Source organism: Ornithodoros turicata, chromosome 8 (assembly GCF_037126465.1).
Source record: "Ornithodoros turicata isolate Travis chromosome 8, ASM3712646v1, whole genome shotgun sequence".
Classification (NCBI taxonomy): Eukaryota; Metazoa; Arthropoda; class Arachnida; order Ixodida; family Argasidae; genus Ornithodoros; species Ornithodoros turicata.
This window is the reverse complement of record NC_088208.1, coordinates 8,808,836-8,835,335: the sequence shown is the minus strand read 5'-3', so window position 1 is coordinate 8,835,335 and position 26,500 is coordinate 8,808,836. Positions and strand designations below refer to the sequence as shown.

The 26,500-nt window shown below is 47.0% G+C and overlaps 3 protein-coding genes across 3 annotated transcripts; 2 read left to right on the top strand and 1 right to left on the bottom strand.

The window, feature by feature from the left end:
• Nucleotides 1-14,269: 14,269 nt before the first annotated feature.
• LOC135367489 (uncharacterized protein K02A2.6-like) lies at nucleotides 14,270-17,502 on the top strand. The gene is made up of 2 exons (XM_064600792.1): nucleotides 14,270-14,440; nucleotides 14,833-17,502. Exons 1-2 carry the CDS (start codon nucleotides 14,270-14,272, stop codon nucleotides 17,500-17,502), a joined length of 2,841 nt encoding a protein of 946 aa, XP_064456862.1.
• Nucleotides 17,503-19,944: 2,442 nt separating this feature from the next.
• Nucleotides 19,945-21,549, bottom strand: LOC135367487 (uncharacterized). Its single transcript, XM_064600791.1, has 2 exons — nucleotides 21,262-21,549; nucleotides 19,945-21,198 (listed from the first exon to the last, which is right to left on the bottom strand). The coding sequence occupies exons 1-2, from the start codon at nucleotides 21,547-21,549 to the stop codon at nucleotides 19,945-19,947; spliced, it is 1,542 nt and encodes a 513-aa protein (XP_064456861.1).
• A 63-nt stretch (nucleotides 21,550-21,612) lies between these two features.
• Nucleotides 21,613-25,470, top strand: LOC135367486 (uncharacterized). The gene is made up of 4 exons (XM_064600790.1): nucleotides 21,613-21,622; nucleotides 21,730-22,155; nucleotides 22,272-23,347; nucleotides 25,294-25,470. Exons 1-4 carry the CDS (start codon nucleotides 21,613-21,615, stop codon nucleotides 25,468-25,470), a joined length of 1,689 nt encoding a protein of 562 aa, XP_064456860.1.
• The last annotated feature ends 1,030 nt before the right edge of the window (nucleotides 25,471-26,500 follow it).

Sequence of the window (26,500 nt, the reverse complement as noted above, 5' to 3'; positions counted from 1 at the left end):
GAGGAACGAGATACTCTAGTAGGGAAAAGGACCATTTGTTCTAGATTAGAGCTCAGGCACGTATCTAAAAAATCCCGTTCTGGTGGAGGAAGGTGTACTTGATAAGCAGGATGCGCCCAGTTAATGCTGGGGTAGTTAAAATCGCCCATCAAGAGAACAGGCAAAGACGGGAAACGTTCCACACCCAAGCAGCAAAATGTACTGAAAGTCGAGTGCAATAGGGGTGGACGGGTAGGTGGAAGGCCTTGAACACACACATGAAACTAAAGAACATTGATAAGACACATACCGTCCACCCCTATAGCACTCGACTTTCAGTACATTGTGCTGCTTGGGCAAGGTTTGCGAGTGCAGCACTCAGCTCATAGTTGAAACAATCAAGGTCAGGGGGACGGTAAGAGACGCCCATAAGAAATCTAACAGATGGTAAACACACACAACCCCAACACATTTCAAGGTTGTTCAAGGGAGGAAGGGGAGTGAACGGAATGTCACTCCTAAAGCCTAGTAACACACCGCCGCGGTCACAACTTACATACACAAAGCCCGGAAGTAACTCGTTGTCAGATATATTCGGATGCAACCATGTTTCAGTTAGTACTAAGATATTAGTTTCACAATTTTCGATAAGCGAGTGCAAGTGGTCTCTTTTATTCATAATGGTACGGATGTTGCAAAAAAGCACATTTAAGTTTGGGAGAGTTGGTCATGCGCTGGCAGAAGGGCCAGCGTCCGGACAGTTGATCCCATCACGACGCCATTTTGATCTGTTTTGATAATTGTTACACTTAAAACTGTTTTTTGTCAGGATCAGCGTTGTATAGCACACAATACAAGCAATGGAGTTCACAGTCACGCAACATCACTATTATAATAGTCCCAATAGTGCTCTAGCTTCTTGTGCGCACGCATATGCAATCTGATCTGTATTATTAGGCTAACCTTGCTATAGCTCTGGCTGCGTTGCTACAAGATACGTGTCTGAGCGAGATGTATCCAGACTTTTCACAACTAGGCCGGACCTCCCCTCATGCGACGTTCATTGGACAAAGAAATGGGTGCACGGTACGTTCCTGAAATATATTTCTTTGAACAGTAGACGATTTTGGTGTGCAGCAACGCCGCGACTGGCCCGGGCGAAGCATTTGAGGAATTCGTGGAAGAGAGCCCACCTGGTCACTCAGTCGATAGTCTCACTGCCTGAGGCTCGCTTGCCACGTCCTTTACTACAGACGCCATAGAAGAAGCAAAAAGAAAGCGCGCGACAATGCTGAGTGCAGGAATGCGCAAACAACGAGTTTTTAAAACTTTGCGACTTCACACGAGCACTGTCGCACGTAGATGCAGAAGATGCTGCGTCGCCCCTCAAGATCCCACAGTGTCTTGCACGCCTGGCTTGAGGACGCTGGCAACATCGTGAAATCGCCTATTGCGGATGCGTTCAGGTTGATGTACACATGACGTTTTTCGCTGCTGCGATGTAAGGAAAAAGGAACCTCCGAATTGACACTTTGCTTCACGTGTCAGTACCAAACCGCGCAACGGGTCAACCTCGTGCGTTTTTGCGGTGCTGCAATTGTAACGGAATCAATTCATAGCGCGAACGGAATTTTTTGCTCTTTAGTGCACCCATAAGTGTTTCTTTCAAGACCTTCTGCGTAGTTATGCGATATCGCTCCATGGCATATCGCTCCTAGCATTTCTTGATGAGGATTTTCGTCGTTCATACAGAGAGCAACTAAATAGCACCAAAACAAGAAGCTGTTCGGATGAACAAATTAGCATTCACGGAAGCTGCTTCAGGACTAACGAGACATCCAGCGTTCAACTTTTCTGTTGTGTGATCCTGTTGAGGAAGGTAGTCTCCACAGGAAAGCATACAGATAAAGTTCGATACTCCAAAACATTCACACTTCTCGACTATCTGTCTCGTGGACTTGACGGCATTTCATACCGCGTCTATCTACCCAATATTTATATACATTTTATCTTAATTGCGTTTCGAAAGGGGAGCAAGGGGGAGTCGCCTCCCATGGAGCTCCGAGGATACCTGCAGAAGCAGCGCACCCCTTACGCGCAAGCCATGATAATTTATACTCAAGCGTTGTCTTTATTATACTCTGTACCTTACCCGCTGGATGCTCTCCATGTCAGAAGCTTCAACTGTCATTAGTTGCAAGCCATTTCGCGCCTTCCGCACATGGGACCTCTTTGCCATCCGCTGGAAAAAAATCCTGGGAACTCTCATGCTTTTCCCGTGAGAATTGAAATTAAATTTAAACGGACACATAGTCCAACACGTAAACAAGTGACAAATATCAGACCATGGATGTTCTGAGGCTGGAACTCATAGTAGGACAAATACATTCAAAGCCGCAAGTGGCTAAGAAATTAATGATGAAAGAAGGAAGTCTGGCTAACACCAGCTGGCTAACCTTTCAGTGACTTCCTTCTTTCAACAGACAAATATTGGGAAATAATAGCGAAACAATATATCAAAACGAGAAACATTACAAATTTAACAATTCAAAGCGACTAGCACGGACTTAAGCTTGTAAAACAGAGGAAAACAATAGCGAGCCCTAATAGAGAACAGGCAACAATATCAAAATGAAGCGGTTTCTCTAAGCGTCACATTTTCTAACGAGTAAACAACAGATAAAAATAATGTATCATTTGAAACAATCTATCCTCGCAACCTAATCTAGTGGAACACTATATTAATAATACTTTTAATAGCTTGTCCGTAAAAAGCGCGATGGCCTTCTAATATGGTACAATGGTTAGTACACTGGAAAATTAATTGCTTAAACATTGTACAATCAACAACACCAATCGAAGCATTACAAAATCATCCTCGCAACCTCCTCTAGTCGAACACTATACTCAAACAAAACGAGAAATGTAAAAAAAAATTATTCAAAATTTATTTTAAAAATGTACTTAAAGAAGCACCAGCTGTGTTGTCTGTACAGTTTCCCTTGGTGTTCCTCGGACGCTTTAAGATAAATGATCTTAAAACTTTGCAACTTAGCACGTGCAATGTCGCACGAAGACGCCCAGGACGCTGCTTCGCCCCTCAAGATACCCCCAGTGTCTTCCATGGCTCACTTGAGGGCTCACGCAACATCGTGAAATCGCCTTAGGATGACGTACACTTTACGTTTTTCGCTGCTTCTGAGTAAGGAAAGAGGAACCTTCGAATTGGCCACTTTGCTTCACGTTTCAGTTACAAACGGCACAACGGATGAACCTCGTCCGTCTTACGGCACTCTCAATGGAACGGAATCAATTAATACCACGAAGAGGAATTTTTGCATTTTAGTGCTCCCGTAAGTGTTTCTTTCAAAACCTTCTGCTTAGTTGTTTTGCGATATCGCTCGCAGGATTTCTTGATGAGGATTTTCGCCATTCATAGCAAAAGCAACTGAATAGCACCAAAACAAGAAGCTGTTGACCAAGAGGACTCGCTGTTCGGCACGTTGGTGACTGGACATGAAGATAAAAAACAAAGCGCGAAAAAGACACTACGGAAGAGGAGAAGACGGTACAAGCGCTGACTCCAACGGACAGTTTAATGACACACAAAATCAGAGCACCAATCGCAGTACGCAGGCGCACAGCCGCCAAACCAGACCCCAACCCGGCCCATGAGCGCATAAGCTGAGCCAGACACAATCACTACCGCCTCGACAACATCCTCCTCTCCTCCGATAACAATGACACAGAAGTTTTGCTCCCACACCGACAGCCTCTATCCCCAATAAAAAAACGCTTCAGATAGCTCGCGTGCACCCTTATCTCTGCTCCTAGCTAGCACGACAATCTGACAAAACAGCGGAGTGCACTTACATTTGGTAACATGCATAGGCAAATGACGCGTGTCAGCACTAGACAAAGACATTTCATGCCCTCTGGCCCTGTCGTTAACACACCTGCCGGTCTTGCCCCTACTGCATCTAAGCGGGATCTCGTAAACCACCCTCACAGCACAGTTGACGTACTGGTGCTCATGGCTCTTGCCACAGGAGACTTTAGGCTTACCACGATTAACTTTCGAACAAAGGTCCGAGAGCTTGCAATGTGCCGAAAACACCATAGGCACACCGTACCTATTAGCCACTCTTTTCAAATTATGCGATACTCTGTGCACGTACGGAACAACCATACGTCTAGTGGAACCACTCACAACTAGCAAACCCCTAGGTTTGGGCACTTTGCTTTTGACCTTTTGGAGAAGGGTTTCGGCGACACTCGCCAACACCCGTGTGGGAAAGCCAGTAGCACTCAACCTATCAACCTGGGCCGCGAAACTCTCCAACATAACGTGCTCACAAGACTTCTTCAAAGCAGATTCCAAGCAGAGCAAAGCAACAGCGCGCTTCATAGTCTTAGATTTGGCAGAGTCAAAAGGCAACAGGTCCTTCTTTGCCCTCGGGTGATAGGCCCAACACAAGCGATTCTCCCCAACACGGATATTAAGGTTCAAGAACTGTATACGCCCGTTCACCTGTAGTTCTGACGTGATCGACAACCCTTTCCCCCCCACGGTCAAATTGCTGTAACACAACACTAACAATATCCTCATAGCAATCATCAGCGCGCCTCCCCACGACAACTAGGAAATCGTCTACGTACCGACAAATTCTAAGCACAGAACCATCATCCAGAACAGATCTCATCCCTCTATCCACCGCGGAAAGGAAAATGTCGCACAATACCGGCGCGACACACGACCCGATGCAAATACCCCGACGCTGCAAAAACAGCCTATCCTCATGCTGCACTACCGTCGCTCCCAAATAGAACTCCAAAAGGGTCATAAAGTTATCCACGGCAAGCCCAGAAGCGTTCTGAAATGCGACCACACCATTCACCTCAATACAGTCTCAGACAGCCCGAAACAGTTCCTGGTGAGGCACAGAATAGAATAAATACACCACGTCCACGGAGAACAGGTATCCCACCGATGGCAATCCCTCCAGCAAGCCGATGACCTCACAAGAAATCTTCACTGCGAAGGGGTCCACGAAGTCAAGCTCCCGCAACTGCTTAAGTAGGAAGCGACTCACATGTAGCTTTCAGGTGCCCTTTTCGTAGCGATTGTGTCTGGCTGAGGTTTTGCGCTCATGGGCCGGGGTGGGGGGACTGGTTTGGCGGCTATGCGCCTGCGTACTGCATTTGGTGCTCTGATTTTATGTGTCATTAAACTGTTCGTTGGAGTCAGGGCTTGTACCGTCGTTTCCTCTTCCGTAGTGTCTTTTTCGCGCTTTGTTTTTTATCTTTATGTCAAGAGTTGTTGGGATGAACGAATTGGCATTCATGGAAGCTGCTTGAGGACTAGCAGACATCCAGCCTGTAACTTTTCTGTTGTGTCATCCCGTTGAGGAAGGTAGTCTCCACAGGAGAGTATACAGATAAAATTCGATTGTGCAAAACATTCGCCCTTCATTTCGACTGTCGGTCTCGTGGACTTGACGCCATTTCATACCGTGTCTATTTAGGCAATATTTATATAAATTTTATCTTACGGGCGTTTCGAAAGGGTAGCAAGGGGAGTCGCCACACCTGGAGCTCCGAGGGTACGAGCGGAAGCTGTGCGGCCCTTACGCGCAGGCCATCATGATTTATACTCAAGTGTTGTCTTTATTGCTCTGTACCGTACACCGTGGATGCTCTGCGTATTAGAGGTTTCGACTGTCGCTGTTTGCGGGCCATTTCGCCCTTCCCGCACATCGCTTTTTACGACCTGCTGGAAAAAAAAAATCCTGAAACCTCCCATGCTTCTCGCATGAGAATTGAAATTAAATATGTAAATAATATAAAATGTATTATCGTACCATGAGTATTATTTCATTAAAATAAAATAGTCCATTATTCACTGCTAAGAACAACATAACATACCGCTTAAGAATGAGCGTCTTTTACGCACCGTACATCACGGCCACCTGTATATGCCTGGCATGTTCACGGAATTAATTTTCTTTTACAACTAACTTCTCATTGCTAACATCCTGTTCGAGGCTCAGCATCTAAAGCGTTTCCGCTGATGTGGGTCTTCAAATTCATTGAAATGTGATTGATAATTTCGCCGAATTTCTCTTGTGCCATTGAATGTAATCGTTCCCGATCTTCGCACCCTAAAACCCAACTCACGTCATATTTAATCCCAGAGAGTCATATGTGCGAGGAGGCAGCCGAGAAGGAGGCATTATGAAGATCCCTATAATTTTACTTGTAGCCTTCATTTTCAATGCATCCTGCATCAATTTGGCAATGTGAGTAGCCAGTCTCTCCCTCCACCGAGTCAAATTCTAATAAGGGCATATATGAAGGAAGTACAAATGTGTCGAATCTTTGAGGCATTGCTCCACATTGAGTTTAAAGATGGACTAAACACGAACTTATGCTAATAGCGAGTAGGAGAGGCATCCGTCTAATTTCATGGATCGGTGTGCCAGTTTGCGCCTGTCGAGAAATTCGAGGAACTCATCTCGACTATGATGACATCAGAAGTGGGTGATTGTGGATTGCACGTTTGTGTCCATTCATTAATGCCGTGTTTTTCTGATGTACCTTGCACACAAAGTACAATGACTATCTTACTGACTAATGACTAGCTTACACACTGTCTTAAACAGTCCATTCTAGCAAGAGTGTAGCTTGAAGCACGTAGCTTTGATCGATGTGCTGCATTACATTATGCGCGAATTGTGCCATCGCGAGAGAATATAGGGGAACAATGAAGTATTTTCCTACTTCTGTGGTCTGTGGTTTCTGAAAGAGCTCGCCATTGTCGTCTTCACAGAGTAACCTCACGACCACGTCACGACTAACGCTTTGGTGCGTCCTGAGGAAGACATGTCGTGACAGCGTACCTTTTTGGACATTTTCGTCGGTGTTCAGCTGCTTGTGGGAAATGCTTTTCCTTCGTGGTGTGGACTGTGGTGTACCTGATCCCCACTTTGATGGAGTCAACCTCTCAATTTTATTTTTCCCCTTTCGCCATTATCATCACCAGACAGCAGAAATGCTTTGATGTAAAGCACCAGGACTTGCGTTATCGGCACCAAAGAAAATTACGTAGTAACGGGGCGGGTTGAGGAGAAATTAAAGCAAAACTTCAAGGCGAATATTTCTACTATGGCACGTTATTGTTCGTTTCTCCCTTCAACGTGTCAGCTATGATCAATCTTTACCCCGCCGTTTAGCGAGAAATGTTTCGAGATCACTAAGAATAACTTCATAGTCTGCGGGAATGTATTATTTAGCCTGAGGCGCAACAGCAAGTCGCAAAGTACGGCAAAGTACAACGAAATGTGAGTCTGGCTATGGCCTCTAAACATTCTATCGCCATACCGCTCATGTATCTCGTAACCAGTCACTATTCCGGATATTTAACCACATAATCTTCCAGCGTGGCCAAGGTGCAGCTGATTTCTGGACAGTGCCGGTTCAAAGGTGGTGCTAAGAGCCACTCGAGCACGCTGTACGGGCTCCTAGAAAGCGTATTTTGGCCAGTTCTGTTAATGCTCTCACAAAACGTCCAGAAAACAGAAGCGAAATCTAAGATGCACAACGGATGTACTAATTTTTCATCTTCTGTTGTCTTTTCTTTCCTTCACGAAACTAACAGAGGGTGCTGTGATGACAATGGCGGATGCTCCTTCCATATTGTAAGTTAATTTTCTTACACTTTGTGCGTCTAGGGGCCACACAAGACCATTGAGATATTATCAATTAATTATAATGGCCATGGTTCGCGTGCTCAACGTCTTAAATATACTAATAATTGAGCCTCTTCATGCAATAAGGGGATAAGTCGAAAAATCCCAAACAGAGAAAAGGGGCCTGATCTGACTCTGCGTCCGATTGACATACATGCATTTCTCATTTCTTACCTTCCTGTAGCGGGCCAATAAATTGCAATATAGGGTCCTAAATTTTATTTGGCAGGTACATACTGGTATGTAGATGTCATTGCAGCAAAAATAGCAAAAAGGTGATAAATTGACTTATCACCTTATTGCATACAGAGGTTCAATTGTTGGCCCAACAATAAGAGGACGTGAAAAGTCTGGATGGACGCAGCCAACGGCTTTGATGCTCTGCAACATCAGCGGTACATTCTATATGTGATGTTTTGTTTATTTATCTATTTGTACATGCCGTAGCCTCAGCTCGAGGCTATCGCAGGAGTAAACTGAAGAACATGACATGTATGGAATACTGTAGAAAAATATGCATTGAAGTGATTGGCCAAAGCAAGTGCATTGGAACATTAATTACCTACAGCAAACATAACTGGGAGAAATCGAGTAATACAGGACGCAATCAATTTATGGAATACTTCATAGTGTACTTGAACATCTGCTGTTCCACAGATACTCACAAACTCATGAAAGGCAGAAGACAGTCTGTCAGTGATCGCGATTTCGTTAACTCTAGAATAACCAAGGACAGAAAAGACAGTACAGTTATTCCTTCATGGCTTCCTTCGTAGCTTAATGGAGCATGGAAAGACTCGAGAACAAATATGTCGGGACAACTAGAAATTAGTATTACAAGGCCTGGGACACACTCGCACAAAATCTACGAGTGCAGCGCGTAATCCTAGAGCGCGAGAGAGCTTTCAATCTCGCACGTCAGAAAACCCTCGTCTGCCAGTCTTCAACGTCATGTGCATCGCCAATACTAAGGAGAGCGACTTTCTTCTTTGTTTCTTTTGGCAGTCGCCTTTTGCATCGCCCCTTCGCGTCTCGACCAGCAGTTCTCGCTACCAGATGATTCTTAGTGGCCCATGAAGAGTCCTCTGCCAACCTGACGTCACGAGACGCGAGGGGCCGCTGAGGGAGGTCGTCGCTGCTGCTCGCTCTCTAGCAAAGCGATTTTCTCAGTAAATTCCCAATTCCCAAAGGAAATATATCGCGTGACGGTTCCTGAAGGTAGGATGCTCATATGACGCAGTAACAAAAATATATGTTCCAAGTCCTTTCAATGCTCCATTAATTGTCGCTCGAAATAATACACCTGGATGGTCGGACAGCTCGTCACGTAAGTGCCAAACTGTACATTCAGCCTCATCGCCATGGTCATAAGTGAATGGCGCCGCTACGTTATGTAAGCGTGCGCCACATGCTGATGCGCGTTCTTAGTCTGGCATCAGGTCACCGTGTCTGGATGTATGGAACATTTGTGTTGCCAGATTCGGCCCTCCAACGCCCAAATAATGATTTGTTTTGCAGTCATTCGTTGTACGCAGTGAGTCCAGCAAAATGCCCATGTGTTTTCACCTGTTGTGTTCATGCATCTATTGAGATAGGCAGATGGCAAGGGGGATCTGGTCCGTCACCGACGATTGCCTTCATCTACACACTTCCCCCGGGGCTTCCTGACTGACGGTCAACAATTTCACAAGCGTGTGCACTTTTTAATGGTGTAACTAAGAAAAACCAAATCGAGAACTCCACGATGTGCGTGGACAAATTAACAATTGGTATATTAACTCGAAAGTGGTTGCATGTCAATCGACGAACTTCCATAATAAAAGTATATTTGCGCGGCTACTGGCTTAAACTAACAATTAAGCTGCACAGTATAGGATCTTCGTTTGAGATGTCAGTAATCTTAGAGCGTCCGTCAGGTGGAAAGTCATGAGAATGCGGATAAATATACACAACGAACTCCCGAAATATGCATGCAACTATGCACTAAAAATCTTGTACATATACAACAAGGACTCTTAATGTATGCAATTGTATTCATGGTTATTGGTATGAAGGCAATGCTTCGAATGATCGAATGTGTGACGAAATTTGAGCATTGTATTAGAGATCACAATGTGACGCCACAGATGCGAACAGTTCCTCCTTTTGATATTGCTGCCAACATTACCAGACGATAAATTTTGGCAGCAGTCTCGTTGCGGGGGGAGGGGGATTGTTATCGCCCGTGCAGTTTCCTCGGATAATGCCATCATTATGCTGTTTAACACGTTGACGCTCCTTTCAATAGTCTATGCAGGGGTATGGGTACTGCCTTGGACCCACGGACTGTCGACAAGTACGAAAGGGGGGGTACACGTGCTGCCAGAGATAACGTCCACGACGTCGCTCACGAAAGTTCTACACCAGAGGAGCCAACAGCATTTCAAGGAAAACTTCCAGCCTCTCCTAAACAATATAATCGGTAGACAAAAACGTCTCAGCTGTTCAGCATGCAAGGATGTGCAGCTATGGAAAACAAGGGAAATTAAACTCGAATTATGTGATCCAATTCTGCCAGCGGTTGTTTCAACGATGGTGATGCGGTTCTCAGTTTGGTGCAATATTATTTCGCCTTCTCCTATGGCATGGAACAGACAGCATAGACAACGAAGAAGACAAGTGATGCAAGCTGCCAACTAGAGCTTCCCTACTACAGATTAACAAAAAAAATGAAATTTTGAAAAACATTAACAATCGAAATCTCTTTAATGCATTAACATATGAGGCATGTGCGAATATATGAATTTAAAGTATATCGAATCGTAATTAAATGGGAAAGCCAGCTATCTGATATATATATATATATATATATATATATATACATAAAGAGGGGGGAAAGCCATTAAAAAAATAAGTAAATGATGCTAGACGTGTTTGAAATTCAAACTTACAGATTAAAATGACTTCTATGGCTGCACGTAGAGAAACAGATACTACTCATTGAACGATGCGATGTCGCATCGTTCAATGAGTATCTATATATATATATATATAATTTAATGAAAAATAGCATAGGCTCTTTGGCTGCACGTTGAACATATGTTTATAAGTTCCAAACGTCGCCACACCAACATTGGACAGCTGTTTCGGCCTTATTGGGCCTTCATCAGCAATGCGTAGGTGGGCGACGTTTGAGCGAGTGGCGTCGGAAGGTCACGTGGAACGTGATGTCCTCCCGTCAGGGTGAGTGACTCACCTCTGAAAGCCCAGTGCGAAGCCAGTACAGTATTAATTGAAGAAAAATAGCATAGGCTCTTTGGCTGCACGTTGAACATATGTTTATAAGTCCCAAACGTCGCCACACCAACATTGGACAGCTGTTTCGGCCTTATTGGGCCTTCATCAGCAATGCGTAGGTGGGCGACGTTTGAGCGAGTGGCGTCGGAAGGTCACGTGGAACGTGATGTCCTCCCGTCAGGGTGAGTGACTCACCTCTGAAAGCCCAGTGCGAAGCCAGTACAGTATTAATTGAAGAAAAATAGCATAGGCTCTTTGGCTGCACGTTGAACATATGTTTATAAGTCCCAAACGTCGCCACACCAACATTGGACAGCTGTTTCGGCCTTATTGGGCCTTCATCAGCAATGCGTAGGTGGGCGACGTTTGAGCGAGTGGCGTCGGAAGGTCACGTTGAACGTGATGTCCTCCCGTCAGGGTGAGTGACTCACCTCTGAAAGTCCAGTGCGAAGCCAGTACAGTATTAATTGAAGAAAAATAGCATAGGCTCTTTGGCTGCACGTTGAACATATGTTTATAAGTCCCAAACGTCGCCACACCAACATTGGACAGCTGTTTCGGCCTTATTGGGCCTTCATCAGCAATGCGTAGGTGGGCGACGTTTGAGCGAGTGGCGTCGGAAGGTCACGTGGAACGTGATGTCCTCCCGTCAGGGTGAGTGACTCACTTCTGAAAGCCCAGTGCGAAGCCAGTACAGTATTAATTGAAGAAAAATAGCATAGGCTCTTTGGCTGCACGTTGAACATATGTTTATAAGTCCCAAACGTCGCCACACCAACATTGGACAGCTGTTTCGGCCTTATTGGGCCTTCATCAGCAATGCGTAGGTGGGCGACGTTTGAGCGAGTGACGTCGGAAGGTCACGTGGAACGTGATGTCCTCCCGTCAGGGTGAGTGACTCACTTCTGAAAGCCCAGTGCGAAGCCAGTACAGTATTAATTGAAGAAAAATAGCATAGGCTCTTTGGCTGCACGTTGAACATATGTTTATAAGTCCCAAACGTCGCCACACCAACATTGGACAGCTGTTTCGGCCTTATTGGGCCTTCATCAACAATGCGTAGGTGGGCGACGTTTGAGCGAGTGGCGTCGGAAGGTCACGTGGAACGTGATGTCCTACCGTCAGGGTGAGTGACTCACCTCTGAAAGTCCAGTGCGAAGCCAGTACAGTATTAATTGAAGAAAAATAGCATAGGCTCTTTGGCTGCACGTTGAACATATGTTTATAAGTCCCAAACGTCGCCACACCAACATTGGACAGCTGTTTCGGCCTTATTGGGCCTTCATCAGCAATGCGTAGGTGGGCGACGTTTGAGCGAGTGGCGTCGGAAGGTCACGTGGAACGTGATGTCCTCCCGTCAGGGTGAGTGACTCACCTCTGAAAGCCCAGTGCGAAGCCAGTACAGTATTAATTGAAGAAAAATAGCATAGGCTCTTTGGCTGCACGTTGAACATATGTTTATAAGTCCCAAATTTCGCCACACCAACATTGGACAGCTGTTTCGGCCTTATTGGGACTTCATCAGCAATGCCTAGGTGGGCGACGTTTGAGCGAGTGGCGTCGGAAGGTCACGTGGAACGTGATGTCCTCCCGTCAGGGTGAGTGACTCACCTCTGAAAGCCCAGTGCGAAGCCAGTACAGTATTAATTGAAGAAAAATAGCATAGGCTCTTTGGCTGCACGTTGAACATATGTTTATAAGTCCCAAACGTCGGGAGAACATCACGTTCCACGTGACCTTCCGACGCCACTCGCTCAAACGTCGCCCACCTACGCATTGCTGATGAAGGCCCAATAAGGCCGAAACAGCTGTCCAATGTTGGTGTGGCGACGTTTGGGACTTATAAACATATGTTCAACGTCCAGCCAAAGAGCCTATGCTATTTTTCTTCAATTAATACTGTACTGGCTTCGCACTGGGCTTTCAGAGGTGAGTCACTCACCCTGACGGGAGGACATCACGTTCCACGTGACCTTCCGACGCCACTCGCTCAAACGTCGCCCACCTACGCATTGCTGATGAAGGCCCAATAAGGCCGAAACAGCTGTCCAATGTTGATGTGGCGACGTTTGGGACTTATAAACATATGTTCAACGTGCAGCCAAAGAGCCTATGCTATTTTTCTTCAATTAATACTGTACTGGCTTCGCACTGGGCTTTCAGAGGTGAGTCACTCACCCTGACGGGAGGACATCACGTTCCACGTGACCTTCCGACGCCACTCGCTCAAACGTCGCCCACCTACGCATTGCTGATGAAGGCCCAATAAGGCCGAAACAGCTGTCCAATGTTGATGTGGCGACGTTTGGGACTTATAAACATATGTTCAACGTGCAGCCAAAGAGCCTATGCTATTTTTCTTCAATTAATACTGTACTGGCTTCGCACTGGGCTTTCAGAAGTGAGTCACTCACCCTGACGGGAGGACATCACGTTCCACGTGACCTTCCGACGCCACTCGCTCAAACGTCGCCCACCTACGCATTGCTGATGAAGGCCCAATAAGGCCGAAACAGCTGTCCAATGTTGGTGTGGCGACGTTTGGGACTTATAAACATATGTTCAACGTGCAGCCAAAGAGCCTATGCTATTTTTCTTCAATTAATACTGTACTGGCTTCGCACTGGGCTTTCAGAGGTGAGTCACTCACCCTGACGGGAGGACATCACGTTCCACGTGACCTTCCGTCGCCACTCGCTCAAACGTCGCCCACCTACGCATTGCTGATGAAGGCCCAATAAGGCCGAAACAGCTGTCCAATGTTGATGTGGCGACGTTTGGGACTTATAAACATATGTTCAACGTGCAGCCAAAGAGCCTATGCTATTTTTCTTCAATTAATACTGTACTGGCTTCGCACTGGGCTTTCAGAGGTGAGTCACTCACATCACGTTCCACGTGACCTTCCGACGCCACTCGCTCAAACGTCGCCTACCTACGCATTGCTGATGAAGGCCCAATAAGGCCGAAACAGCTGTCCAATGTTGGTGTGGCGACGTTTGGGACTTATAAATATATATATATAGGTATTCAATAAAGATCAGAAGTGGAGACGGTGCTTCTACAGGATAAGGAATAAAAGGGGGACTTTATTAAACACTAAGAGTGTAGTGTTAGCTCCGCTACTAGGGGGAAAGGACGACGACGTTGACGAGGTGTAGGAGCTCGTGGGGATGAATAAAGCATTAACGTTCTAAACTGCAACGTGGCTGGATGTCCTTTACTTCACGCTACATGGCGGCAGCGGTGGGATACGTTTGAAGACAATGTCCCTGGAATCAAGCTTTATGTCATCATCGTCTATCTCATCGATCGCCGGACTTCGGCAACCAGCCCAGTTCAACTTCATCGACGTCACGGACTGGCCTGCCTGGAGGGACGAGTTTGAAGACTACCTCTATGCGTCCGGAACTCAAGATAAACCAGGAGAAGTTAAGGTCAGGACATTGCTTTACTGCATGGGAAGAAAAGCGCGTGAAATCTTACGAACCTTCAAAAGGAACCTGAGGAAGAGACAAAAGATTACGGGATTGTGCTTGAAAAGTTCAATGCACATTTTACTCATTCACGAAACACTGTTTACGAGGCTGCAAACTTCAGCCGACGGTAGCAGAATCTCGGCGAAACCGTAGACGCGTACCTCGTAGAGCTGCACAAGTTGGCAGAAAAATGTGACTTTGGCCTAACGGCGGCGTTGACTCACGCCATTCATGCGCCCACTGCGGATATCAGCACCCACAAAGGCCCTGTCCCGCACGCAACAAAGAATGTTTAAAATGCTGCAGAGTCGGTCATTTTGCAAAAAATGTGCCATACTAGCCTCCCACAGTGGGAAAAACCGGGACCCAGAGACTATCGCAGGAATTTTGTATCCGAGGTCACACTGCCCGAGAATGATTTCTTCCTCGGTACGGTAGCAATGCAGACTCCAGCTCCCGTAACCAGAGAAGTAGAAGTCAGAGTCAATGATGTTCCTCTGCTAGCAAAGATTGATTCTGGCGCTGACGTCACTGTTGTCGGGTCTGGATTCCCAGGGTTGCCAGACCTTCTTGAACCGCCAGACACACTGAAAGGACCAAGTGGAACTACGCTCGACGTTCTTGGGAAGTTCAGAGCAGTAATCCAATGGAAAAAGAAGACTATGTCCCAAATGGTATATGTCGTGCACGGTCTAAGAAAGCCCCTCTTGGGGTTGCCAGCATTACTTGACTTAGAGATCATACGTTTTTTGAACGAAGTGGAAGTCGGAGAAGATCACTGGTCTACTCGCAAGTTTCCCGAGCTGTTCCGAAGTCTAGGCAAAATTCCCGGGGAATACGTCATTCGATTACAAGAAAACTGTACGCCGTTTGCCATAGCCGCGCCACGTCGCGTTCCTTTCGCCATGCGCACTTCGGTTAAGACAGAGCTCGACAATATGGAGAAACAAGGTGTTATACGGAAAATACACACTCCGACAGATTGGTGTGCACCAATCGTTCTTGTGAAGAAGCCATCGGGGAAAATTAGGATCTGTGTTGATTTGACGAAGCTCAACGAATGCGTTAAGCGAGAAAGGTTGATCTTGCCAACCGTAGAAGAGGTCTTGGGCAGCATTGGCCCCGCCAGGTTTTTCACGAAGCTGGATGCTAATTCCGGGTTTTATCAGATTATGCTCTCGGAAAAGAGTCTAGAGCTCACAACTTTCATAACGCCGTTCGGACGTTATTGTTTCCAACGCCTTCCCTTCGGGATCACTTCAGCACCAGAGGTCTTTCAAAGGAAAATTGCGCAAGTGCTTGACGACTTACCAGGAGTCCTGAACTTAATGGATGACATCCTTATTTATGGAGACAACAGAGAAGAACACGACCGGAGACTAAATGCAGTCTTACAGCGCCTGTCTGACAATAACGTCACCCTGAATCTCGAGAAATGCAAATTCTTTGTGGAGAAGATTTCGTTCTTGGGAGTTCTCATTGACCAGCACGGAATTTACCCGGACCCCAGAAGAGTAGAAGCGTTGACAGCTCTAGAACCTCCTCAAAACGTTTCGGACTTGCGTCGTATTCTAGGGATGTTCAACCATGTTGGAAGGTTCATCCCTAACATGTCAACATTATCAGCACCTCTGCGCGAACTTCTTGTGAAGAACGTTGACTGGTATTGGGGAAACGGCCAACAAGATGCTTTTCAACGTCTAAAGGCCTCCATCTCTTCTGGAATTTGTATGGCCAAGTACAACCCTAATCTCCCGACGATACTGTCAGCAGATGCCTCATCCTACGGGCTTGGAGCCGTGCTACTGCAGGTCCAGCAACCTGGGGACCGTAAGCCAGTAGCGTACGCGTCGCGATCACTAAACAGCGCCGAAACTCGTTATTCTCAAATGGAGAAAGAGGCTTTAGCCTTAACCTGGGCCGCGGAGAAGTTTGACGAATATATCTGTGGTCTGCGCTGTACCTTCGAAACTGATCACAAACCGCTTGTCTCCCTCCTCGGTCTCCAGCAGCTTGATCAGCTACCACTAAGAATTCAGAGGTTTCGGCTGAGACTAATGAGATACGATTACGACGTCACCGATTTACCCGGTGCGTCCATGACAATAGCCGACGCTCTTTCGCGTTCTCCGCTGAAGGACACCACGTCATCCCTTACTGCCGATGAAGTTTCGGCATTCGTACGTGGAGGAATCGAGGCGATCCCGGACTCCGACAAATTGCTAGACCGTATCCGGGAATTTCAGAAAAAAGATGAAGTGTGCAGCACACTAAGAGAGTATTGCAAAACGGGATGGCCCCCCAAAGGGCGAATTAACCAGGCACTACGTCCTTATTACGAACAAATGGCAAAACTCTCAGTGTGTGAAGACGTCCTACTGTGCGGCCAGCGCTTCGTAATTCCCATGTCTCTGCGAGAAGAAATTCTGGGTCGCATACACGAGGGACACCAAGGAATTGTTAGATGCAGACAGAAAGCGAAGGAGTCTATCTGGTGGCCGGGTATCAGCAAGGAGCTGACGGACCTTGTTAGAGCCTGTTCCGTCTGCGAGGAGTACAGACTTCAGCCGTCAGAACCCATGATCCCAACGGAGACACCTCCCCTCCCATGGGAAAAGGTCGCAGTGGATCTATTTCACCTAGGGGGAATCGAATACGTCCTGGCAGTGGACTATCGGTCCAGATACCCAGAAGTGCTACCTCTGTCGAATGATTGGTCTTCACGAGCTGTCATTTTACGCTTAAAAAGCATCTTCGCGAGGCACGGCATTCCCCGAGAAGTGGTAACGGACAACGGTCCTCAGTTTGCAAGTGAAGAATTCAGGAACTTTGGACGATATTATGGATTTAAGCACACCACATCTAGTCCCTATTTCCCACAATCTAATGGACAAGCGGAGCTAACACTACAAAGAGGGGGTATTCGACGTTTCGACAGCAGCGCTGTCTTCAACAGGACTGTCTTCAACGTTCCTGTTGAAGACAGCGCTGCTGTCGAAACGTCGAATACCCCCTCTTAGTTTTTAATAAAGTCCCCCTTTTATTCCTTATCCTGTAGAAGCACCGTCTCCACTTCTGATCTTTATTGAATACCTTTATTTTTCGTGGTCAACCGCATTCGTTTATTTCAACTTATATATATATATATATATATGGTGGTCTCTCTCTCTCTCTCTATATATATATATATATATATATATCTGGGTGACGTTCGAGGAATTAAGGATAAGAAAGGGGTTATGGCGACGGAATGAGAACACAGGTGCGGAGTACAAAGGTACCCAGTGGACCGCGAGAATGTGAAAACGGAGGTGGTCTCAGGGGAGCGACAAACTGAGAAAATATGGTAAGAATAATGGAGAGTTGTTTTACAGTTTCTGTGTGTGTATATGTTTAATATTATTTTATTTTATTTTATGCAAAAATGATATATGCGAGTTAAATAATTGTAATGGGCATGCGTGGATGTTCAAACTGTGAGGCTTCTGAGACTGGAATTTTGCAATTAAAAAGGATTCGCGACTTTTACGCTTCATGTCATTGTTATATCCGATTCAAGGATAATGATTTTGAGGTCTCTACCTAAAGTGTGTCCAGCAACGTTAAAATGTGTAGAAATGGGTGCAGGATGGTTATTAACAATATCGGATTTATGGCTGTAAAACCTTTCTCTCATGGTGTTCGAGGTTTCTCCAATATACTGAATACAGCATTTAGTGCACACAATAAGGTAACATATGTTAAAAGCGTTGCAGTGCAACCCCTGTCGGACTTCGAAAGTAAAAGAATGTGAGGTACTCGAGATAAAAGTACACGAACAGAAGAAATGACATGTTTGGCAGCATTTGTTACCACAAGGGGAACACCCTGGATTTGGTCAGGATAGACGGGGTGAACGTGATCGACGGAATGTGATACTTGCGGCAGCAGGAAAAAATAGCTTAAGTCTCTCATCGCTGTGAAGTATGTTGAGATGGCGGGTGAAGATGGATCCTGCGCTACGGATCCATGCTGCCGCGGTTCATGTGAAAGTAATTTATCCTGGTCTACAGATTTGCAGGTCGAGAGAGCATTGTTTATAGGGTTGTGAGGGTAATTTCGTTTTCTAAAATCGTTTAATATTTCTGCAGAGCATGCCTCAAAATCCTGTGGGTTAGAGCATATGCGTTTCAGACGTGTGAACTGACCAAACGGGATACTCCTTTTCTGCGTATTAGGATGGTAGCTGTAGTATTCATCACAATTCCTGTGCCTTTATCAGTGCGCCTGATTACGATATCGTCACGAGACTTAAGATTCCGTAGTGCTATCCTTTCTTTCTTAGATAAATTAAATGATCCTCAGTTGTTAAAAATGTTAAGAAGGTGTTTGATGTCACTGGATACTGCTTTAATGTAATTATCCAACATTGGACTAGTTCTTGATGGGTCAGGGGTTCAGACGGAAGTTTTCTTAAATGGCGTTTATTCAATACACGCACTGCCGTGAAAAAATGTTTACAAGGGCATTTGTCTACCTAAACTGTACCGTGCTTAAATCGTACGGTGTAATTCGCCTACCATATTGTACAAGTGCTTTCTGGACGACATCTTCATTGTTCAGCCACATTCGAAGAACGACCTGTATATCTTCTTTAGCGTTTTAATCAAGCACATCCAGCTATGAAATTCACCCATTCTTCCACGGCTCTAGCTGTTAACTTCCCCCCCATAGGTGCCCAAGTAAAGTTAAGCAACGGGGCCCGTTCCATAACCCCACAGACACTCAACAGTATTAGCTATAAATAGTTGTCACCCGCAGTATTCTAAACTTGCCATGCCATACAGCCTTGCACTTCGGTGTAGACGCACCTGTTCCAGCGACACCTACCTGAACAGAAATTTAAACCAGCCGAAGCAAGCATCAGTCGTCGATTCCCACCTAATTTTGTTCAGGACGCACTAACCAAGGCTCGTAGGGCAGATGGCACCATTTAATAATACTGTTTCAAACATGAACAGTATACTTAACTGTTATGTCCTGATTATCTGCTGTGGCGCATTCGATATCTAGTTTATTGTACGCTGCAATCAGGTGATGCCGCGCGCCCTTTCCCCCATGTCTGCCTAAAAAGGACCGAGCAGAAAAAAATTGCAAACGAAGTCGGCCCAAGCGGAAAAATCGCCAAAGAAGTCTGCATAGACAGAAAAATACGCGATGATGCCACCGCTTGGCGGGTTTGCTGGCTGCACCGCCCACCACACGCGGAAACAAATCGCGAAAGAGGTCGGCCGAAGCGCAGAGAGTATGCGACGGTAAGTTAAGGCGGAGATTTGGCCAAGTTGGTACATAACTAGGTAGAAAACAGCGCAGAGACGGGACACGAAGAAGAAATAAGTGCACACACAGAGCGCTGACTAGCAACTGCAGCTTTATTCCCCAAAGGGGGCAAAACCGAAAAGGAGAGAAGGAAAGGAGGACAATCAGGAACACTCCAGAAGATAACTAGTCTCTTTGTTCAATAGGTCCACTGATGGCTTGCTGACACATTTTTCACCTCTATTATGAATTTGTGCTCCTTCGTAAATTTCCCTGGCGAGCCTGTCGGAGTAGCTCCTAAGTACACGTGTGTCTTCCAAACGAGGTCGGCATGCGCAATCGCGACAGTGCGTGGCCAGGTTGCTGCCTGTGTGAGTCTGCAGGGAGGATGAGTGTTCGCGCAGCCTGTAACTCAGACACCGTCCTGTCTGTCCCACATATGACTTCCCGCACGTCAGAGGAATGTCATAAATAACATTACACTTGCACTGGACGAAATGCCTTACATGCTTTTTGTTGCATCCGGAACCAGCGGCTTCACTGTTGACGCGTCGACACAGCCCGCCTAACTTGTTAGGTGCAGTGAATACAAGGCTAACGCCGGCACGCTGGGCAACTTTCTTTATGTTGTGTGAAACTGCGTGGATATATGGAATGGCCGCTATCCTGGACGAGCGATCATGCCTGGGAGCCTCTTCGTGTTTCTTGTGCAACTTCCTGAGGAGAACCTCAGCTAAGCCTCTTATCAGCTGAACTGGAAAGCCCGCGGTTTTAAGCCTCAAAACTTGTGACAAGAGGCTCCGCTGAACTTGATGTGGGCATGAGCGTTTCACGGCATTTTCCATTGCCGATAGTGCAATACTGCGTTTCACCAGCTTGGAGTGGGCCGACGAAAACGGCAAAAGGCCCTTCTTAGAGCGTGGGGCGTATATCCAGCACAGGTGGTCAGGCTCGATGGCCAGTTCAAGGTCTAGGAACCTGAGTCGATGTTCCACTGGTAACTCCCTCGTGAGTGTGAAAGGTGAGAGGGTGCGCTGGAAGATGCGAGTTATGTGTTCTGTGCGCTCGTCCACGGCCACGTTCTCAGTGTCAAAGATGATCAAGTAGTCGTCAACGAACCGGAAAACCCTGCGGACTCCCATATCGCGGAGGGCACGTTCAAGCCGCCTGTCGTATCTCGCCAGCAGCAAGTTGCTGAGCACGGGGGCAACACATGAACCAATGCAAACTCCGGCTCTTTGCAAGTACACTCCTCCCAAAAACTCGACCGTAGTTGATTGAAGGTACAGTCTGAGGACTGCTAGGAAGGTGGAGACATCAACTCCAACTTCATTTTGAAACTGAACGGTTCCGTAACGGTCGATTCCTTCACTAACAACTTCGATGAGCTCGTCTTGTGGCAGGGAATAATACAGGTCCTTGACATCAAGTCAGAAGACGCAACGCGATCCTGGGCTTAAACCCTTGAGGAAGTCGGATACGTCGCTCGGGCGGAACACAAGGAAGGGATCCTCAATCTCCAAGGCTGAAAGCGCCTTCTGGATGAAACGTCCTACCGGCTGCTGCCAGGTATGCCGCTCTGACACGATGGCACGGAACGGTGAGCTTTCCTTGTGAGTTTTAATGGAGAAGAAGACCTGGAGACTGAGTGTTTTTGCTTTCTTCACTGAGGCTACCAATCTAGGCAGATTCGCACTCTCGCAAAGTTCAATGGCCCGTTTCCTGAGTGAATGAGGAACTAGGTTTGTCCTGACAAACTTGTCGTCCATGGCTTCTTGTGCTTCAAGGATTCCTGTACTCAAGGATTTTCTCCTCGCTGCGCGCACCCGGGGATGCCCCCTGGTATGTGGCAACGTCGGTTTCACAACGAACTCAGAGTGGCGTCGCAAGTTTCTGATTTCGTCTGGGGCAGGATCTTCCCCAACCTTCCGAAGCGATTGAATGTTCAGCCCCCAGCAGGACAAGAGAATGGAATGTGCTTGGCGGGGCAGACTTGCCTCGACAATGTGAACGAGTTCTCAAGCTAGGGCCCAAGTTTTGTGCTCCCGTGAAGCCCGACAAGACGGAACTCCTGGCCCTGGTCAGGAAGACTGCCACGAGGGCTCATCCCCAGGAGGTTGATCGCTGCATCTCCTGCGCGGTCGACACGCTTCCAGCCACCGCGAGCCCATGCGCCCGCTTCAAGACCAACAGCGTCGTTGAGCCCCTACGTGAGAGAAACCTCAAGTTGCTCCAGACAGACAAGGAAGGTGGGTTCGCCGTTCTTCCCTCAGCCCTCTACTACAGGAAGGCACAGGAAGCCATGGATGACAACTTTGTCAGGACAAACCATGTTCCTCGTTCACTCAGGAAACGGGCCATTGAACTTTGCGAGAGTGCGAACTGCCTAGATTGGTAGCCTCAGTGAAGAAAGCAAAAACACTCAGTCATCAGGTCTTCTTCTCCATTAAAACTCACAAGGAAAGCTCACCGTTCCGTGCCATCGTGTCAGAGCGGCATACCTGGACACAGCCGGTAGGACGTTTCATCCAGAAGGCGCTTTCAGCCTTGGAGATTGAGGATCCGTTCCTTGTGTTCCGCCCGAGCGACGTATCCGACTTCCTCAAGGGTTTAAGCCCAAGATCGCGTTGCGTCTTCTCACTTGATGTCAAGGACCTGTATTATTCCCTGCCACAAGACGAGCTCATCGAAGTTGTTAGTGAAGGAATCGACCGTTACGGAACCGTTCGGTTTCAAAATCAAGTTGGAGTTGATGTCTCCACCTTCCCAGCAGTCCTCAGACTGTACCTTCAATCAACTACGGTCGAGTTTTTGGGAGGAGTGTACTTGCAAAGAGCCGGAGTTTGCATTGGTTCATGTGTTGCCCCCGTGCTCAGCAACTTGCTGCTGGCGAGATACGACAGGCGGCTTGAACGTGCCCTCCGCGATATGGGAGTCCGCAGGGTTTTCCGGTTCGTTGACGACTACTTGATCATCTTTGACACTGAGAACGTGGCCGTGGACGAGCGCACAGAACACATAACTCGCATCTTCCAGCGCACCCTCTCACCTTTCACACTCACGAGGGAGTTACCAGTGGAACATCGACTCAGGTTCCTAGACCTTGAACTCGCCATCGAGCCTGACCACCTGTGCTGGATATACGCCCCACGCTCTAAGAAGGGCCTTTTGCCGTTTTCGTCGGCCCACTCCAAGCTGGTGAAACGCAGTATTGCACTATCGGCAATGGAAAATGCCGTGAAACGCTCATGCCCAAATCAAGTTCAGCGGAGCCTCTTGTCACAAGTTTTGAGGCTTAAAACCGCGGGCTTTCCAGTTCAGCTGATAAGAGGCTTAGCTGAGGTTCTCCTCGGGAAGTTGCACAAGAAACACGAAGAGGCTCCCAGGCATGATCGCTCGTCCAGGATAGCGGCCATTCCATATATCCACGCAGTTTCACACAACATAAAGAAAGTTGCCCAGCGTGCCGGCGTTAGCGTTGTATTCACTGCACCTAACAAGTTAGGCGGGCTGTGTCGACGCGTCAACAGTGAAGAAGCCGCCGGTTCCGGATGCAACAAAAAGCATGTAAGGCCTTTCGTCCAGTGCAAGTGTAATGTTATTTATGACATTCCTCTGACGTGCGGGAACTCATGTGGGACAGACAGGACGGTGTCTGAGTGACAGGCTGTGCGAACACTCATCCTCCCTGCAGACTCACACAGGCAGCAACCTGGCCATGCACTGTCGTGATTGCGGATGCCGACCTCGTTTGGAAGACACACGTGTACTTAGGAGCTACTCCGACAGGCTCGACAGGGAAATTTACGAAGGAGCACAAATTCATAATAGAGGTGAAAAATGTGTCAGCAAGCCATCAGTGGACCTATTGAACAAGGAGATTAGTTATCTTCTAGAGTGTTCCTGATTGTCCTCCTTTCCTTCTCTCCCTTTCGGTTTTGCCCCCTTTGGGGAATAAAGCTTCAGTTGCTAGTCAGCGCTCTGTGTGTGCACTTGTTTCTTCTTCGTGTCCCGTCTCTGCGCTGTTTTCTACCTAGCGACGGTAAGCACACGAGCAGATCTCCACCCACGCACTGGAAAAAATTCGCAAGTGAAGTCGTCCCGGGGGGAGGGGGGGACGCGCCGTCTACTAGGGTTGCTTTTACCTCGGGTCCCCTCTATACTACTGATCCCTATCATCATATTTTTAGCCTTCATTGTCATGACCTTCTCTATCAGTTTGGCAATATGAATAGCCAGTCTCTCTCTCCATTGAGTTCAGTTGATAAGAAAAGACAAAAGAAAAAAAATGGAGAAATAGGCACTCATTGCGAGACCCGGCTATAAACGAAAAAACGAAATGGCTAACTACAATAAAAATAATGCGTGACCAAGACACACTGTCAGTCACTTGCACATTAGTTATTCGATTCAGTGATAATTTAATAAGAGCATATATGAAGGAAGTATATATATTGTGCTTAATCATTGAGGCAGTGCTCCACATTGAGTATAAAGATAGACTAAACAGGAACTTATGCGAATAATGAGTAAGAGATACCTACAACCACCACTAACCAACCAGATACCTACATATGGCATACACTTGTTTAGGTATGATTCCGCGGTAAACGTTCCCGACTGTAGAGGATTTCCAAGCTTGAAATCTTAAAATATTTTAAGCGCTTTCATTGCTCTGCTCCAATGCGTTTCAGCAGATGCTTTCGTCAGAGCAGTCGCCTTGCAACCACATGTCCAGTACTTTTCACACTGCTACTTAACAGTACCTGACTTGTTATTCCGGTGGTTCCCAACCGGGGAGGAATCCGTCTCTGCTAAGACCTCTAATCTCCGTTGAGCGCATATAACAGGTAGCAGTTTGTTCCCGAGGAGTGCTATCCACGACATGATCCACGCACACCTCAGTACACACAACGCACGTCGCACCAGAGGTCGCAGGCATGCCTCGCGCCCAGAACGTACTGTTCCAGTCTCTTTGGAGCCTTCCTTCTAGGCAGCGAGTGCGCACGCTAGAATTACTGGAATGACCCGCTCCGCCAGCGCGCCCGAGGTGGTGAGAGGGTTTGACACCTCACAGTGACAGCAACGCCGTAAGTTTCACGCACCTGTTGTGACATGCGTATGGTAGTGCAATCATGTGATCAAGAAGTCTCCCAGGCAGGTCTGTATCAAGAGAAAAAGACACCCACTGTATAAGAAACGGTTACGGCTCCATTGCAAGAGGACCTTCATCGAACGATCCCGATTGTCATCTTCGTCAAAGGGGGGCGCTCTCAAATCGCGACTTTTCAAGGAACTGTGCTGTGACATGGGCGCATGTCACCAGTTCCTTTTTCACACAAACGTTCGTTAGCTTTCAAGGGGCAACTTAACTGCCAGGGTAGTGGGATTTCGGGAAGAGCTCAAAGTATGCTCCCATTAACATGGGAATTTCCGGGAAGGGCATTTCCGCGTGGTTAAGTGATGAAGAATGAATATTGCGTCCCAGCTATTTGGCCGACATGTTTGAGCAGCTGAACAAGCTCAACATTCAGATGCATGGAAGGAACACGAACATCATCAAGTTCACCGACTCCCTGGAGGTATTCTTGTGTAAAGTGGAAAACTGGAAAAAGAGCATCAAAGGGGATAACGCGGCAATGTTCGAGAGGCTAGCCTCGACGCTTAGCGGTAGTGACCATGATGGCTGACATCCAGCGTTTGTCGGGAAAGAAATTCTGCTCTACTTAACAGTTGAAATTCCCCTGAAATTAGTGAAGACGACATAGCTCTAGTGCTGAACCATTCCAAGTTGTCAATGCAAAACGGATTCCGGAGCAGGGGTACATTCGAAGAGAAAACGATAACGGAGTTCTGGCCGCTAGTCTGTAGTTCTTACCCCAAGTTTCTGAGAAAGCGCTCCGCATATTGCTTCCCTTCGCGTCGACGTACCTGTGGAAGTCTGGGTTTTCGTCTCTTTCATACGCAGCTCCGCGAATCCAAGAACTCGTGAGGAATAGGCAGTGTCAGATGTCTCATCGAGAGTTGTGTGTTTCGAGCTTACATTTGCTACTGATCTAATCTCGCCCGCTTAAAGCACATTTATTCCTCTTCCCTTATCTTCCTTTTCAAATATGGACCGCGTCTGTGAGGCTGGAAGTGGTATACAGGGTGCCCCAGAAAACGTGTCATTCAATTATAATTAGAAAACCTACACCAACTAGAATCATGCGGTAAACTGCATTTGTTCTTGCTAAGTTTTTGCCACATCCTGAAGTTTAATTATGTAAATGCTTGCGAACCGAACTCGGAAATTTGCCAAGTAAAGGTTACTTTTTTACCTCACCAATATGAAGAGAGTAGTATAAGGAGATGCCGGGGGAGACCGGTGGCGAGTTTATTCTATGCCAGTGCCTCCCTGGGCCGACTTTTTTCGCGTATTTTTCCTCGCGCGCGGCAGGCGGCGCTCGGGTGGAGGCTCTTACCGGTGGGCGGAGCGTGGTCGGAGGGCTGCGTGCGCGCTTAACCGCTCACATTTTTCAGCCTGGGCCGACTTCTTTAATCATTTTTCAAACTATGTCGATTTCAATCGCAATTTTCCCCCGCTACAACAGGTGTGCAGTAGGCAGTTTACATGCAAAGGATAGCCATACACAAAAGCACAAATGGAAATATATTTATTAAAGTCATTAGTGTCGAGAATTATGTTATGACTCTGTGTGAAGGAAAACTTAGCCAAAA